Below are 16,886 nucleotides of genomic sequence, written 5' to 3'. Positions count from 1 at the left end.
GGAGATGGTAAAGGCGATGTTTGTGAGAAGAAGGCATGAGATGAAAGGACGAGAGACGAGGTCGTCTTTGTATATGTACTCTACTCGTACTTACTTACTGACGGATTGAGCGACTGATCACAGATCACAGAGCCGACAAACGAGGGCCAGTCAATTACGTAACCAACGGGCGACGAAACGACCTCTAGGCGCGCGGGAGGCTCGCTATACTAGTTTAGACGCGCCTATCAATTGACGATCGCGCGTCTCTCTGATCCATTCCTCCCAGATCTTAACCTACTGCTTATAGTATCTCCTCATATACCAGCAGAGCAGCTAGTAGCGACTCTGAACACCCAGGTGCTACTCTGAATACCGGATAATTCGAAAGAGTCTCACTGAAAACTCTGTGTGGAACTCGATTGTCCCTCGAAGACAATGGACAACCTCCTCAGTCAGATGCTCGGTGGTGGTGGTGGTGGTGCTTCAAGAGAGGTCGCCTTGGCGGATAAGTGAGTCTACTCTTTCCTCCTCTCCTGGTCTCACTCGATTTTTCCTAAGAAAGGTTTCAGTTCTTGGTGTGCGTTTGGAAAAAGCTGATATCACAGTGGCGAAACAGTCCACATTTCCTCCCTTGCTCTTTTGAAGGTGAATATCTCAGCTATGATATCCAGATCCTGGCTGATACACAGATGCTGAAACATGGTCGAGCAGGTGTCCCGATGGAAGTTATGGGTCTCATGTTGGGAGAATTCGTAGATGAGTACACTGTGAGTACTAATACGAAAAGAGGAAGAAAAAGCTGATGAGAAGATTTCATGTGTGGACGTATTTGCCATGCCGCAATCGGGAACGACGGTAACTGTCGAATCGGTTGATCATGTATTTCAAACGAAGATGTTGGATATGTTAAAACAGACAGGAAGGTGGGTGGGAGTGATCGCTTTGCATCCCATCATACCTTTATAGCACTTTTTGACGTTCCTTGTTCTTCGTCTATTTCGCATTCCACGAGAATTGAGTAGGCACCTAATGGGGACATTGGGTGGGAAGAGGACAGGAAACCTTCTAGGGATAGACGAATGCATGACATAGGAGAGATTTAATGTTGTCCAGAGGTGAGCTGATAGGTCAGACCGGAAATGGTAGTTGGATGGTATCACTCTCATCCTGGGTTCGGTTGTTGGCTCTCTAGTGTAGATATCAACACCCAACAAGTCAGTCTTTCTCTTTTTCTGCGATCTCACTCTTATCTACTTTTTGTACATTATCTCTCAATTCTCATCAAAAACTCCTTTTTTTTTACTTCTTCCATATTGGACTTCCACGACCCCTGTCTTGACCTGTCAAGCGGTATTCATTTGGTGACGACGCCACATGAGGATTTCCACTTACCCGAATAGTCATTCGAACAACTCCATCCCCGTGCAGTAGCAGTAGTCATCGATCCCATCCAATCAGTCCGAGGTAAAGTAGTCATCGACGCATTCCGATCCATCAACCCTAAATCCGTTATGGAGGGTCAAGAATCAAGACAGACTACTTCCAACGTTGGACATTTGAATAAACCTAGTATACAAGCTTTGATACATGGTCTGAATCGACATTATTACAGTGAGTTTTATTCACTAAATCTTCTTTTTATTCATCAATCGACCTGTCCCTTCACATATCTTATTCCACAAAAATCAATCAGACTGTCATATTCCGTATTTCGTTGATACGCCCCTTTCTCGCTTTGATGCGCCGAATACATCACTCTCAGTCATTCAATGTGTATGGCAGAGAAAAGCGAATGATGAGGTTTTGGGTCGAAACGACGCTGATTTTTCAGGCTTGGCTATAGATTATAGAAAAACAGAGGCTGAACAGGGTATGCTACTTAACCTTCATAAACGTACATGGACCGAGGGACTTCGAATGCGTGATTTCGACGAGAAAAGACATGATGATGAGAAAGCCATCAAAGTCAGTCGACTTTCTTCCCCCCGCCCCCTTCGCTCCCCTCCCCCCTTTATTGCCCTTTGATTACTCCCCGTGCACTCTGACGACCATACTTCACGTATGAATCTCAACCATGTAAAATGCTCATGATCAGAAAATGCTCTCCCTCGCTCAAGCTTACACCAAATCTCTACAAGAAGAAGCTACCCTCACTCCTGAACAACTCAAAACGCGACATGTAGGTAAACTCGACCCAAAGCGTCATTTAGCAGAAGCCGTCGAGAAGACCATGGGTGATCAAGTGACTCAAAGTTTAGCCATGGGTGTTTTGGCAGAATTATAAGTTTACACAATCACTTCTGTGTCATGATCATATGGAGGGAGGAGCGATAAGAAAGGTGGTTGAAGGAAGAAATGCATACAGCAATCCATACATTACAACAAATGTTTAACGATCATAAATTAGCTACGACAATGAGACAATCCAGCCCCGCAAAATTGAGCGATGAATAAGTAGAGCACTAAGATACCTACAACTCCTGAAAGTGCCATGATACGTATGTTACGCCACCATTGTTGTCGTCTAACGTTCCTTGCTCCTCGACGGAATGCGTAAGCTTGACCTGCGAGGGTATCCGTTTTGTCCACGAGAAGATCGAGACGCTCGCCACGTTGGAGGACTGAATCAATGTTTTGGACCATGATGTCTTTTCTGAGGGTCAGAGGAATGTGCATAGATAAGTGATTCCGGGATTCGATCGGGGTGAGAATATCATCTCTTCTCTCCTTTGGTAATGGTGGGAAACATCGATAGGATTTCCCTCAGGGTGGATGGGGTATGGTCGAGCACGTGTAATGTAAAGGAGATAATAGCGGCAGGACAGGACCAAGCACGTTTGCGAACGCGTACCTAAGATGATAAAGCAAATGATCACAGAGAGGATGAGAGAGGGGGGAGTATGGTTATAGAAGAGACAACTGACACGTTGTTCAAATCCGTCTGAGCTTGACGAAGAGGATCAGCAGGTGGTGAAGTCGTATATCGGTCCATCAACTATACATCAGTCTCCTGCTGCTCCGTGGTGCAAAGAGACATACTCGACCGAGTTCAGTTTCAAAGTCTCCCATTGAATGTGCCGCTGCGGAGACAATCTCATCTGATGAATGTTGGGCTGTAAACTGAATTATCAGTATCTGATCATTGCGCATGACCTTGATAAAGCTTCCTTGCAAAGTCCTATATCCCTCTCGTGCGCTTGTTTTATTTGACGCCACTACTTGGCACATGCAGGACAAGTGTCAAAGTCCTGAGCATGTGCCAATGTGTCAGAAGCCCTTGTCCATCTCTTATATTGAGTAAAAGAAGCACCTTCCGATACTGATCATGTGAGCGGACAGGATGAGGTGGCGCGTGGGAAGGGAAATGAATAGGATTGAGAGGAAACTCACTCTTCGTTCCAAATCCGCTAAAAAAGCAAATGGCATTCTTCTTCCTACAGAGTCATCTGCCATGACCAGATATATTATTCCATCAGAAGCGACATAATGAATCAATCGATCTTGCCAAACGTCTGAAATATCAGTTCTCCACTTTACACTTCCCCTTCAACCGTCCGACCAACCGTCCACATCTTCATCCGTTCCGATCGACAACCTATGTCACTCCAAAGTAATCTTCCCGCATCTTCGCCCTCTACATCCTATCTTCGTATGTGGAAATATGCACACTGATCTCAAGTACGAACGAAGCATGTGGCACCGAGAAAGGTCGTGGGACAGGAGTGGAGACTCACAAGTCAACTTTGAATTATTAGGTGGTATCTTTGATAGAATAGTGATCTGAGCAGCTGATCGTCAGCTCCTGAACTATTTTCATATCAACAAAGCTAACCTGGTTTGAGCTCTGAACCTGTGGAATGTTCAACGAGAACTGTGGTGCCCCTCGCTATGAGAGCATGTATGAGGGACATTATGTTATGGTGTGGCAAAATCTCCCTATTGCGTACAGATCACGCTCAACGATGAATTGTAGTAACTGAGAGACTAAAAGATCTCGCGATGGACAGTATTACTGTGACAGAGGGAAGAAACAGGTTACGATGGGAGAGTAGTGAGGAGAATAGAAGAGACACAGACATAGACACACCTTTGAGGTTACTTGCCCCGGCCAAAGCACGGAAGTATTCTTATCACTCTGTGCCACTCCCACGTCATATTCTCCCCCTACTTCACCGCGACTGTCTTTCTGTTCCTTCAACCCCTATCTGCCTTCTGGTTTTCACATCTCTCTATTTGCAATGCTCTCCAAAGCCTGATCCCCAATGAGAAGCAAGTGAAAAGGCGATGAAACTTGTCATTCAAACAATATGGAAACTCCTGATATTCGATCTAGGAGGAAAAGACGTTTAGGTGATAGTACTTCTTCTCAAGAAGATGGCAGGGTGGCTTGGTCTCATGATCAAAGATTGAGAAAAGCGGTCTTGCTAGCTACTGAGGATGGTACGTCCCTCGTCTCTCACTTAACATCAAACAGTTTTGTTTATCTCATCGACGATGGAGGTGATGAGAGGTCGAAGGGGCAGAGAGACAGTATGATCAGTCAAGTTGACATTTAGACATCCCGCCACTCCCTACTCCCACACAAAAACCACGTCCCATTTCCTCTCTGTTATCTTCATCTTCCAAATCAACCCCATCACTATCATCCGCTAAACCTCGAAAGAGACCCTGTAGGGCACATCGATCCCTTCCCGCTCTTCGAGCCCCTCATACTCCATCCGTCGGAGGAAGTCTGCCAGGCAGTGTGGAAGTACCAACGCAAGAAAGTGTCAAAGAAGCGCAGGAACGATTGGACGCTTTGTTAGGAGAAGCGATGGCGAAGTTTGCTTTACAACCTTCTTCCAATGCATCACACAGGATCGCCACTCGGACGACTCCACGACGCAGTGCGAAGAAATCTTCATCACTGGGGACGACTTTGTCAATGGATCTGGATCGAGAGAATCGACCAAATATTCGTCATACGACAGGATCGAGGATACCCCTTTCATCGAATAAGACAACCCAAACTGTGACAAATCCGCCTCCTCTTCCTGTCCCGAATAAGGAAGTAAAGATGTCCACCAAGTCCATATCAATATCTCGCACACCCCTTTCCCCCATCAAGAACGGTGCACCTCGGGTCGGTCTCACTCGAACTCATCTTGATACAAAACAACATAATCTCATGACGAAACCATTCAAATCACCTCTTCCCACTCAACAACCTCTCCGATCTTCACCTCGTCGAACGGCAGCAGCCCAGGCCATATCTTCCATACCGGCACGTGGCTCTCCCCTCCGTCCCTGCCTCTCCACCCGTGTGTCCGCAAACAAGTCCATACATCCCGTGCAAGAGCAGAGAACGTCGGGTAGACAGTTATCGAGTAAATTACATAATGCAAACGTGGACGTCGGGGAAGATGAACCTGCTGGAGACAAGAGCTACGATTCGATCGATGGGATGTTTGAAGAGGGTGGTTTAGAGGTGGAAGAATTGCTCAAAGCTGTTGATGGAAGTGGATGACTCGATGAATGGGTTGGAATGACTGTAATGATTTCTTTTCTTTTGAATGTTGTATGTACTTTAGCTTACTCGTCTTACATACCATTGATTGTTGAGGACTCTGTCTTTGAAAGGAGGATGCATCGAGATGATATGTAAGGGAATTGAAGGTCAGGCACCGAAAAGTGGAGGTTGACTGGGTGGAGGTTGATCCCCCCCAGCTTTGTCAGACTTGCAATCTTCCCCATCTCGCCATCGATACAAATACACACGTATATATATATCTTAATCTGCTACCTTGCCTTCTCATCGTCTTTCTCTAATCTTTATAGAACATATTGTAGAACATAGACGTACTTGATCAGAATGACCATCACCAACGGTACTTCCTCTCAATTCAGTCCTTATCCCATCAGGTCAGCAAAAGGTTATCATACTTTTTTACCTGAACAACTTCAACCTATCGGTTCACTTTTATCTGCTGAAAAGTTCCCTCAGAATGCAGAACCTCCAAAATTGTTCGAACCTCTTACTATCCGTGGTGTGACTTTTCACAATAGAGCTTGGGTAGCACCTATGTGTGTTTGTGAGTTATCTTGCAATCGACCCTTCCACCCCACCTGTATTTTCTCCTCCGCCCGTTTTCTCCCTCATTCTCATCATGTTTCAACTCTTCTCAATCATGACTATCCGTCTATAACTGAATCACTCATCACTCGTTTTCTTTCAGCATCAATGATCTTCGATTTTCAAAGGGAATACGAGTACATATCACATACGTATATACCCATGTAGAAGCTATTCCGGAAAATTCGGAACTTGTTGATCGCTAACAAATAGATTCATCCGATAATACCGGTCATGCAACAGATTTCCATCTAGTCCATCTTGGTTCTATGGCTCTGAGAGGATGGGGAAGTATAATGGTAGAAGCTACTGCTGTAGTTGCTGAAGGTAGAATCTCACCTAGTGATTCTGGTATTTGGCAAGATTCTCAAATAGCACCTTTGAAAAGAATCGTAGATTTCGTTCATGCCAATAAGGGGATTATCGGGATACAATTAGCTCATTCTGGTAGGAAAGGTAGTACTATGCCTGGTGGAACTTTGAGGATTATGAGAGATGATGGTTGGAAAGGTGGAGATGTCGTACCTGAACAGACTGGTGGATGGCCTTCGGAAGGTGAGTACGAGTATTGTAGCTCAATGCCTTCCTTGAATCGTTTCCCTGTCTAATCCCTACTTATTCTCTTCAACGCTCTTCTGTACATCTATCGATCGTCTCCGATCCTCGTGCAAGCCGGTAAGGGATGAGCTTTATGACGTAGGATAGTCGATGACTGTAACGATTCCGACTGAGGCTAACTTCATAGTCGTCGCTCCTTCCGCTATCAGCTTTAACCCAGGCAAATACCCCGATCCTGTGGAAGCTAGCGTCGAATACCTCACCAACTTGAAGGACGCGTACGTGAAAGCGGCAGAGAGGTATGTCAACGGTTTCACTTCCCCGATCTAACTCACTTCTTCTCCCCAGAAATCTGTCTACCTTGATCAGGTCTTGCATACTTGTCAGAGCTTCGTTTTTAAGTCATCATCTTGTATGTGCACGGCTAATGTTTAGATGCAAGATCATCGGGTTTGACTTTATTGAGATTCATGGAGCTCACGGTGAGTTTTCCATTTCATTTACGTCTCATCTCGTCCGACACGACTTGCTATAGAAGCTGACATTGTCCAGGTTATTTCCTCCATGGTCAGTTTCATCCATACTCCTCTCAACATGACTGACGTGATCAGAATTTTGCTCGCCCGGGTCCAACCGTCGTACCGACCAATATGGAGGTTCATTCGAGAACCGTATTCGTTTCCCACTCGAAGTGGCACAGACCTTGCGTGCGGTGTGGGACAAACCATTGTTCTACCGTGTGAGCGCTAGTGATTGGTTGGAGGACGCTGAGGGTCCTGAGAAGGCTTATCCGGGTGAGACGGAAGAATACAAGTGGTGGTGTGTATCTATCTCTCTTTGAATTCCGCACATCTAAGAAATTGGGTTGATGATTTAGGGGTCTTGATCAGACTACTTTGTTCACTCAGAAACTTGCGGATGCGGGTGTTGATTTGATCGACGTTTCCAGTGGTGGGAATGATTTGAGGGGTAAAATAGCAGTCGGACCTTCTTACCGTGAGTATTGTATACAATTTCGTCTTTTCATACATACCTACTTACTCACCCACTTCTATTCGCTTCTTTATATGTGATCAAATTATCTTGTGCGAGGTTGCACTGATCCCCTCATTCAAGTGGATCACGAAAAGAAAGTTGAAACGAATATATGACTCCTATAGTCATAGAAATCAAATACTCAGGGAATTCAATGCTGACTCTCAGAACTCCCATTCGCCGAGCATATCAAGAAAAACGTCAAAAACATCCTCGTCGGCGCAGTGGGAATCATCACCGAACCCGAACAAGCCGAGGAGATCTTGGAGAACAACCAAGCTGATGTCGTCTTGTTCGCTAGACAAGTTTTGAGGGATATTGATTTCCCTCTGAAAGCGGCTCAGGAGCTTGGGGCGGCCATTTCGCCTGCTCTTCAGTTCGAACGGTGAGTTTACTATCTTCCTGCTCGGTCCGCTGATTTCTTCCTCCTCCTTCTCCTTCATCGGGACTCCTGAGAACTCCCGTGCTTGATACTCACGGCTATCAAAGCTCACGCCACTAACCAAAAATCTTATCCCGGGGAGACCTGTCCGTGACTGGCCAAACATATGATACTCGGGAGAGAATGTTGTGATTGTACACTTGTCAAGATGTGAAGGCTAATGTACAGCGGGTGGAGTCATATGGTCGTTAAACGTGATCACCGTAAAGCTCCAGCGCATCACAGTGGTATTTCCACTGTTGAAGGTGAAGAGAGTATATCCAAACGTAAGAATGGTGGTCCGGCCGTTTACTCTGCTATCCCTTCGTGATCAAGTCGTTATTCCCTTTCGACTACGACTTTGAACACGAGTCGGATGCTTGAGTTTATTATCTTGAAGATTGGAGTTTTGACAGGTCACAGGTCAGTACAATGGTAATTGGTTTATATAGATGCAATATCGTTTTGATAGACATACTGATCTGTATGACTAATCGGTTATACGGCCCGAATGACCGAGCGGGAAGAAAAGGACGAATGGAGTTGACACCTTTAAGAAGAACACTTCCTTTTACACTTCTCTCCTATTCACTGACTTGTGACATCTCACATGTCACATGTCACAGGTCACACGTCACACGTCATACACATCTCCCGATCCTCCGACGACTCACTTCCGTACTTTTTACAAAAATACTCATACCTTGCTCGTTTACGTTTTCTTCTTCACCTCTTCAATTCTTCACTTTCTCATCCTCTTCTAACTCATCATCCCTCAACTGGACAAGTCTCGTCCTTACGCATTACCCAAAGTACAATCTTATCTCCTCATCTCTGATTGTCTTGACATCAGTCCCATTTTTTAAAGCAACCACCTAAACCTCATAATGTCACTCATATCAAACACTGACACAAAACTGAAAGTTGCTACCTCCAACACTGGCAACGGGTTTTCCACCACTTGGCTTGGAAAGGCTATCTTCGACTATCCTTATATTTCCAGTGAGCCCGAGACTCACACACCACGAGAGAAAACTCGAAGTAGTCTTCAACAAAAGTTTAAGGAGATGGTAGATGATCTTGTAGGTCCTTCGGATTCTACCAAAGTCACAAATACCATTCTCTCGGGTGAGAGTGTAAAAGAGACGGAAGGTGTTATTCAACCGAGTGAAGTTGAAGAGATTATCTATAGAGTTAATTCTTCGAATCAAGATCAAGAGAATATAGGTGGGGTTATTCTACCGAGTGAAAGTGTGGTGGAGACGAAAGAGCCAACTGTAAAGAAAGATGATTCGGAGACGAAACTCGACTTTGAGGAAGAAGAGACGGATAGAGAAGAATCTGATTCAGGAGGTGTAGAAGTACCTATGGAATATCGAACACAAAGGTCTGAGATCACGCAGAAGGAGGAAAGTATTACTAGCGATGAGATATGATTGTTAGATGTTGTTTTGAGTGGGGTTTCACAATGTGGAATGTTAGTATAATGATATGTATGATTCACGCTTGTTTCTTCTAAGAAAAAAGAGAGATTTTAACATCACTGTTTTGCTTGAGTTATCTTGAACTTGGAATTTTTTCATACTGTAAGCTTGTATGTCACTGACAGATTCATGGAAATACACTTCATATGTCGTTACTCATCGACACCTTTGCAACTTACCTTTATTGTCATTCTCTTACTTGTCCTATATTTTTTTTCTCTGACACATTAGGTGATATCTAGACATCTTCATACACTTCCTTTTAAACTCCGACTTCAACTCCGACGTCTCAAGCCAACGGATCAAAGGAGTTTCACATGTGTCATCTTCAGTATCACACATATAAAATATCTCATATTTTCTTCATACCCCTCATCTCCCATCTTATCTTTTCACTCTTATCTCTCACCAACACTTTCCTCCAATTTTGAATAAAACAGAAACGAATTTTTTCACTTTGTATAAACGTCCATCTAAGTAATTGACATCAAGATTGTGATAATTAAGAATTGAACGATGTCTCATCGTGAACTCTCCGACGTTTCCAATTTCTCATTCGCATCTATCCCTCGTGATCCTCATTCTCAACCATTCTCAACTCAATTCTTTGATCCTTCACACCCGTTCAGAGACTTTGGACATACTCCATTATTCACAGGATGGAATCACACCCCTTCTAAACCTCGACCATCACGATTTGCGAAATTCTTCGAGGAACAATTTCCGACTGTTGTTGATGTTCAACCTCAAAGATCTCCAGTTGGATCCACACAGGAATATGAGTGGAGGGAAGAAGAGGCAGAGGCACAAAGGGGACAAGATGAGGAAGATTTGAGAGAACAAGTGGAAGAAAATTGGAGTTACGAGGAAGAGAATTGGCAGACGAAAGAAGAGTTTGAATTTGATTCTGATCCTTATCCCGATTCAGATGATACCGAGTTGGGTAGAGAGGAAGTGATTCAACAAGATCTTGAGACTGCTTTGGAAGTACCGGACGATGAAAAGGTGTTCGAAACCACTCAGGAAGAACATTATAATGAGTTTGCAGTTGAAGAGGAAGAGACTCACCATCAAGTGGATGTGACGAAAGAGTCCAAGACCAGTGGGAAGAGTACGATACCTCCACGTCTTGGTCGATCACGGAGGAAGGCTAAACGAAGGGCCAAATTGCAACAGACCCAAGGATCGACGACGGCTCAGGAGGAGTCCGTTGACTCCTACGATGGAAATGAACTAAATCAGACAAACTCAGCAGAATCAATTGAAAATAATTCACCGACCGTTGAGAAAGCAACTTTGACGAGTTCTACCAATACAACCGCCCAGACAGAAGCTTCAAGGATTAGCAAAGCCAAGAAAAAGAGAGAACGTCGAAAGTTGACTCGAACCGGTCAAAGCCAACTTCAAAATACAGTAGATTCCGACGAAGAGATGTTGTGCAAATATCAAGAACTAGCCGAGGAAGAGAGAAAATCTCTTATTCCTACTCCTACCGAGGACAAGTCGAAATCCGATCTTTCGAGCTATCGTTCTATCCTGGCCGATGGCACTTACGATCATTGTAGAAAGAATCTCGCCGACATCACTAAGCTCATCAAGAATGCAAGAGATGACGGAGAAAAACAACGGTGGAAGTCTCTCCAACCGGAATTGAATTTATGTAATTCTCTTGTGATTTCAACTCTTGTCTTTGAGGTCGAAAAAGGATACAGGCATAATCTTTCGACGCATAGATGTAGTGAGGTTGATTGTGAAATGAACATCGCTACTAGGGCCCGTCAAGAGCTCAACGCTCACCCCGTGAATAAATATATACTCAACACAGTAGGAGAAGACGATACTCGAACTGCATTGACGGTGAAGCAGAGGAACGATTTGAATGAATATATTCGTGTGTTCGCAGATCCAGAGTTGGATTTGATATACAGAAGACTGTGGACGGCGGGTAAATGGGTCGGTCCCAGGAAAAGAGGTAGAGATCTATGGCGTCAAATCACGACTACAGCTTATGCTACCTATCCGAAATCTGACAAGGTCACCACAACCAACAGAGCTTCGGCGGTGGAAGGAGTGGACATCGAACAGGTGACTAAGAGGATTACCGCGTTGACGTTGGAGGAGCAGGGGTATTCCAGGGGAGAAAGTTCGAAACGTTCTTTGCGTCCAGAAGACCTGCAATAGCGTTAACACTCCTCATGTTGGATGCCCCGATTGTGTCTTGAGAGTATGTGTCATCTGCTTTCTTTCTTTGTCTACAATAATGAATTTTGTTTTATCCCAGTGACGAGTCAGAGGTTGTCAGTAGCATCAACAGAGGTTGTCAGTAGCATCAACCCAAAAAGTTACATACCACCAAGATACTCCTCAAGATTGAGTGTCCAACATTGCCCATCTTTCCTGAGCTCTATCAAATCCCTCTAATTCTCTTTCCCCTACCAACTCTGCTACTGTCCGATACAAGTCATCCAACTCATATGTTACGTGTAAGAGAGATACAACAGCAGTGGCAAACACTCCGAATTGTTCGTCCTATTCATCAGCACCGCCATTAGCTTGTGTGCTACACGGCCTGCTTATCGTCACATGAATCGAGATGATTGACATGCAGATGAAATCCGTCCAAGCACTTGAACAGGTGGACGAGTTCAAAGTGAAGATGAAAGAGGATTGTGGAGTTGATGGATTGAATCATAGACGAGTTCAAAGGCGGAACTCACATGACACATGTCCCAAGTGAAGATATCCCGCAGTTGAACCATCAATGAATCCTGCGCTGCGAGTTCCAAACCTGGTTCTGTACTGGGTATTGCGCGCACACGGGCAGATCGTAATGTCGCATTGTGCATGTGATGATATGCCAATCGCTCCATTATAGCCATGGTAGGTGGAAGAGGTGTACCGTGACGGAGAGATCTGTCGAGGAGGGCGAAAAGAGAGAGAGAGTCTGCCACCTGATTGTCAACCAACTTTTCTGTCAAAGCCTGCCGCTACACGGATGGTCGCATATTGTGGGCGAACAGAGGAACAATAGCGACTGTGATATACATGAAATAGGACACAGGATGAGAATGTAACTGACAAAAGTCGGATCGGTCAGATCAGATCTTTCGATGAACCTTCTGCACCACACCGGATTGATCCGCCTGTAAGCCCCGGATAAAGCACCTAAAGCCCCTAGCAGACGAACGCAGACATCGAGAAGCGCTTTGTACTCTTTCTCTGGCCACGGTCCGCTGCATGATCAGCAACAGTTCAGGTCAGCGAATGACATCACTCACGCCAAGCCAGGCTCGATTCTGTCATATCAGCAAGTATATCTCGAGAGAGCCGTGACAACTTACTTGGCAAAACCCATTCTCTGCGCAAGCAGCTGTGTCCTAGCCTGTAACGTCAGCATTCCTTTTAAATATCGATGCATGGCAGGAGCTGACGCAAACGAAGCCCAAATAGGAACAAAGATGGTCGGATTACAGACACTGACAGTCACGGAGAATGGCCGGGAGGAGAAAGTGGTTGATGACGTATCCGAAGTCAAACTCACCACGATAGCTAAAAATCTCTCTCTATGCTGGTCCACCCTCGTCAACACCTTCGACATAACCTCCTCACCTTTCTCGTTATCCTCCATCTCCAATTCGAAACCATCCACGATTTTGCCATACAACTCCCCGATATCACCGATATTATGAGCCATACTCCTACGAACTTGCAGTTTTGCAGAGATAGGTTTTGGCAGTAACATCATGATCATTGCCGCTGCGAAACCTCCCATGTCAGCTTCACTCCATCGAGTGATGAGAGACAGTTGAACACACCGACCAGTACGAGCAATGCTCTTCGACCTGCCAAACCCGCGCCTACGCCTTGGTTGGCAGTTTGGAATGTATGTCCATCGACCCATGAGTATCCCACGACAAACACAAACGTGACAGGTGTAAGAAGAGCAAAGCCTAGATATTGGAGTGGGGCGATGATTCGTAAGTACAGAAAAGGACCCATCAAGACTGTCTGCTCATATCAGCTAAGAGATCGAAAGAAACGGTAAAGAAGGAGGAAGGGAGAGGACTGACCGTTATGGCTGCTATACCGTAAGGATTCCCTGGGCCCTTAGCTGCACCAATATACCATGCTAGCATACCAAACACCAGACCGATACCCGTGCCAATCTGATAATCAAATCTCTTCAGGCTACCAGGTCAAGGCAAGAAAACTCACAATACGGGTGATGAACGCAAAGACCTGTTCACCGGCATACAGCCCCAAACCCGTCTGAGACTATAAAAGTTCAGCACAATCATCAGTGGAGCGGACTGATCTCACCATAATCAACGCCCAAAGTCCTCTAGCAAGGCATTAGCTGGAGTCGGCAGACGATATGAAATGAGACTAACCGATTCTCATAACTGGTGGTCAGTCATGTACATGAATGTCCGGCCTTGTGACTCACTAAAATCTGGCGGTTGTCGGACACACTGCTGGCACCCACAGAGCTACCGACACAATCGCATATTTGAGAGCAAATACACCTGCATTGGAGGTCACGCCTTTCCACAAGAGGAACAACCTTCTGCCAAACCTCTGAAAGAGGTTCCGAGGGTCGCGCGCATCAGGATCTTTGTCTGAGTTATCAGCAAGGGGCCAGAAAACCAAGAAGACAAGCAAGTACGTACGATACGTTTTTCTCTTCTTCTTCTTCGTGGGCCCCACCCCATCCACTAATGTATCCTGACTGGAACTTGCATCGCTCGACACGCCTGTGTCATCGCGTCTATCTCCAATTCCGAAAGGATTGACCGGCCCTTCATTCTCATTGGCAAGGCGGAGAAGCATCTTGGAAAACGCAGTGGGAAATTGGAAGATAGGCTTTGGCGTCGCTTTTTCTTTTTGCAACAATACCCGTTGAAGCTCTTCCAGACAAAGACAAACATCGGTCAGACCAGATGTAAAGACATAACATCTGAACAGATCTCGAGCGGAAGCACCATATTTCGCTGCAGTGTCGGCTTTAAGAATCCCATTGACGTCGAAAGCGTCTCGAAGAGGTTCTAGCACTTCGAATTGTTTGCTTTGTCTAAATTCTGCCAGGGCGGTTTGTAGAGTAGACAAATCCGTCTCGCGTTCGCTGGTGGATTTGGTATGCTTGAAACTGCTTTTCCATCGTGAATGATTGATCTCATCTAGCCACTGAATGCAATCGTCCAAGCTGGTCTTTGCTGCGGATAATAATGGCTGAGAGCAAGTTTGTAGGATTGGCATGAGGACTTCGAAGCGCGGCGTGCTTAAAGCCGCTTCTTCCATATCGGCAAATACTTTCTTCAAACGTGTTCGCCCAGTGGAAGATTCGTGTCGATAGTCTTCCATGATCTTACTTTGCCGCTCGAGTACAGACTGAGAATGGTCAACACCGTCTTCGTTTCGATGAATACAAGGATGTGACTGGGACTCACCACAAAAGTGTTCAAACCGTACAATCTCACGCACAACCTCTTGACTCTCTCAAATATATCCCCAAGATCTCCTGGGGAAAGCCTCCCACGGCTGACTTCAAGTTGGAGCATACCCACTTGTCCTTCCAGACCATTGACAGCGGCGGCATTCGCCCCTCTGATCTCTCTCATTTTAGTTGATAATTCAGTCCACTTGGCAGGATCGGTCGTTGACAAGACTGCATCCTGAAGACCAAGGCTAGCGGACGCGGTCCGTAGAACACCGTTGACCATCCCATCCAGGAAGAGATGATGGACCGTCTGTGGCCAGAGAAGGAAAGAGGCTGCGAGAGCTATAGCCACGTACATCGAAGCGGGAATGAGGATTATTTGCTTATTTGGTCAGATAAAATCGGGGACAGGATGGACAGACTGACCGGTAATGTGTAATTCTTTTGAGGAATCAGAGGTCCCATAGATGTCATGACTGTTCATTAGGGTTGTGGTACTGACTGAAATTACTGACCATCTACGATGATGGTAGCGAATGTTGCGCCTAGCATCCTGTATTGTTAATTGAGGCCTTTGGTCATATTTTCCCCACGTACATTTTGGGTTTTAATGCTCTCACAAGGCCAAAAATGTATGCTCCCACAAAAAGGAATGCTCCGTAGACAGCCGATGACCCTGGGTCGAGGAATTCAGCTCTGAAGACTGCCGCTTGGACTGAGGTAATCAGCAACCTTTTTCTTCACTTCGGCAGATGATATGACGCACACTCAAGATCGGGATTGGCACCCGACGCAAATCTGTCATCAGCTGATGGACGAGGAGGGATCGACGGATAGACTCACCCAGTCTCAACATTATGTTCCTGTAATGCCAAACGAGCCTGACTCCTGGCACGAAGTGCACCAGCCATAGCCGCACATCCCCATGCCCAACCTGTCAACAAACCGAGAACCATGGTGAACGCTGCGAAGAGGAAGACGGTGACAGGAAATGTGGGCGGTAACATGATTGATACGATCAAAAGAAAGAATGCCGCTTGTCCAATAACGGTCAAAGCTAGGAGTCAGAGATTTCAGTGGTATGTATATAAGGAAAACACGTACTTTGATGGTCGAGGAGAAGTACCACACAACTGAAAAATACGATCCATGCCCGGAGGAAGTTTTTCCATTTCCGTCTATCTTTGAGAGAACTGGAGAGCCATGGGGGTAGCTTGGAGAGAAATTTGTCCATCTTCTTGGGGGAAGAAGAAGTTTTTGTTGGACTATTTGAGGTAAAACCCTTCTCGCCCTTGTCGGCGGACATAACGTCCTCCTTGTTAGATGGCCGGGATGTAGCCGAGGACATTGTGGTGAGAGATTATGAAGGAAGGGAAACGATGGAAAGCGTAAGGCAGGTCTCAGCTGCCTCTCACAAAGTACTAAAGGGACATTAGATAGGTATAAGGTATAGAGTAAGTAGCGTATGGGAAGAGGAAAGTGTAAAGGGTGGAGATGTTGAGATGTTTATTGAAAAAACAACATGATGATGACGTCGATCTTCAACCCACTCGCACATGCTTTTCTACACCTCTTCTTCTCTTTCCTTCTTCCTCTTCTTCTCATCTTAGCGACATACAACTCATTGTGAACAGTCCCCCTCACTCTCCCGTCACTATCACATTCATCCATATCTATCCTACCCTGTGGATAAATCACCTTGAACATACTCTTAACCTCACTGACAGGGATCGAATCCTGACTTTTCAACTTTCCACTCGATTCACTTTCATCACAGGTTGTATATCTCCATTCTGACATCTCTCACTCACAGCATTTACTCATTGCTCACCACTCAAGACCATGTCAATTATAACA

At 45.4% G+C, this 16,886-nt stretch overlaps 7 protein-coding genes across 7 annotated transcripts; 5 read left to right on the top strand and 2 right to left on the bottom strand.

Annotated features, from left to right (window-relative positions):
* Window positions 1-311: 311 nt before the first annotated feature.
* TREMEDRAFT_71354 (uncharacterized protein) lies at window positions 312-2,266 on the top strand (the record flags this gene model as incomplete). The annotated part of the gene is made up of 8 exons (XM_007003704.1): window positions 312-491; window positions 588-627; window positions 672-749; window positions 793-905; window positions 1,115-1,196; window positions 1,383-1,593; window positions 1,814-1,947; window positions 2,078-2,266. Exons 1-8 carry the CDS (start codon window positions 418-420, stop codon window positions 2,264-2,266), a joined length of 921 nt encoding a protein of 306 aa, XP_007003766.1. The 5' UTR covers window positions 312-417.
* A 119-nt stretch (window positions 2,267-2,385) lies between these two features.
* TREMEDRAFT_61181 (uncharacterized protein) lies at window positions 2,386-3,893 on the bottom strand (the record flags this gene model as incomplete). Its single annotated transcript, XM_007003480.1, has 6 exons — window positions 2,386-2,635; window positions 2,907-2,977; window positions 3,022-3,102; window positions 3,373-3,494; window positions 3,717-3,770; window positions 3,815-3,893. The coding sequence occupies 6 exons, from the start codon at window positions 3,891-3,893 to the stop codon at window positions 2,386-2,388; spliced, it is 657 nt and encodes a 218-aa protein (XP_007003542.1).
* A 396-nt stretch (window positions 3,894-4,289) lies between these two features.
* On the top strand, window positions 4,290-5,488 carry TREMEDRAFT_61180 (uncharacterized protein; the record flags this gene model as incomplete). Its single annotated transcript, XM_007003479.1, has 2 exons — window positions 4,290-4,422; window positions 4,539-5,488. 2 exons carry the CDS (start codon window positions 4,290-4,292, stop codon window positions 5,486-5,488), a joined length of 1,083 nt encoding a protein of 360 aa, XP_007003541.1.
* A 306-nt stretch (window positions 5,489-5,794) lies between these two features.
* TREMEDRAFT_73535 (uncharacterized protein) lies at window positions 5,795-8,574 on the top strand. Its single transcript, XM_007003703.1, has 9 exons — window positions 5,795-6,053; window positions 6,308-6,649; window positions 6,840-6,951; window positions 7,088-7,134; window positions 7,205-7,219; window positions 7,264-7,471; window positions 7,530-7,648; window positions 7,856-8,072; window positions 8,298-8,574. Exons 1-9 carry the CDS (start codon window positions 5,834-5,836, stop codon window positions 8,437-8,439), a joined length of 1,422 nt encoding a protein of 473 aa, XP_007003765.1. The 5' UTR covers window positions 5,795-5,833; the 3' UTR covers window positions 8,440-8,574.
* A 421-nt stretch (window positions 8,575-8,995) lies between these two features.
* TREMEDRAFT_61178 (uncharacterized protein) lies at window positions 8,996-9,544 on the top strand (the record flags this gene model as incomplete). Its single annotated transcript, XM_007003478.1, has 2 exons — window positions 8,996-9,110; window positions 9,195-9,544. 2 exons carry the CDS (start codon window positions 8,996-8,998, stop codon window positions 9,542-9,544), a joined length of 465 nt encoding a protein of 154 aa, XP_007003540.1.
* Window positions 9,545-10,108: 564 nt separating this feature from the next.
* TREMEDRAFT_61177 (uncharacterized protein) lies at window positions 10,109-11,773 on the top strand (the record flags this gene model as incomplete). Its single annotated transcript, XM_007003477.1, has 1 exon — window positions 10,109-11,773. One exon carries the CDS (start codon window positions 10,109-10,111, stop codon window positions 11,771-11,773), a length of 1,665 nt encoding a protein of 554 aa, XP_007003539.1.
* Window positions 11,774-11,924: 151 nt separating this feature from the next.
* Window positions 11,925-16,496, bottom strand: TREMEDRAFT_73534 (uncharacterized protein). Its single transcript, XM_007003702.1, has 20 exons — window positions 16,134-16,496; window positions 15,873-16,086; window positions 15,796-15,827; window positions 15,627-15,744; window positions 15,545-15,582; window positions 15,456-15,505; window positions 15,040-15,411; window positions 14,263-14,980; window positions 14,040-14,211; window positions 13,984-13,995; window positions 13,913-13,934; window positions 13,808-13,867; window positions 13,663-13,758; window positions 13,408-13,600; window positions 13,134-13,357; window positions 12,934-12,974; window positions 12,871-12,888; window positions 12,672-12,825; window positions 12,310-12,543; window positions 11,925-12,121 (listed from the first exon to the last, which is right to left on the bottom strand). The coding sequence occupies exons 1-20, from the start codon at window positions 16,375-16,377 to the stop codon at window positions 11,957-11,959; spliced, it is 3,177 nt and encodes a 1,058-aa protein (XP_007003764.1). The 5' UTR covers window positions 16,378-16,496; the 3' UTR covers window positions 11,925-11,956.
* Window positions 16,497-16,886: the final 390 nt, after the last annotated feature.

The sequence above is a fragment of the Tremella mesenterica genome (assembly GCF_000271645.1).
Source record: "Tremella mesenterica DSM 1558 unplaced genomic scaffold TREMEscaffold_3, whole genome shotgun sequence".
In the NCBI taxonomy this organism is placed as follows: Eukaryota; Fungi; Basidiomycota; class Tremellomycetes; order Tremellales; family Tremellaceae; genus Tremella; species Tremella mesenterica.
Note: the sequence above shows the minus strand (reverse complement) of the source record. Positions and strands in the feature narration are given on the sequence as shown.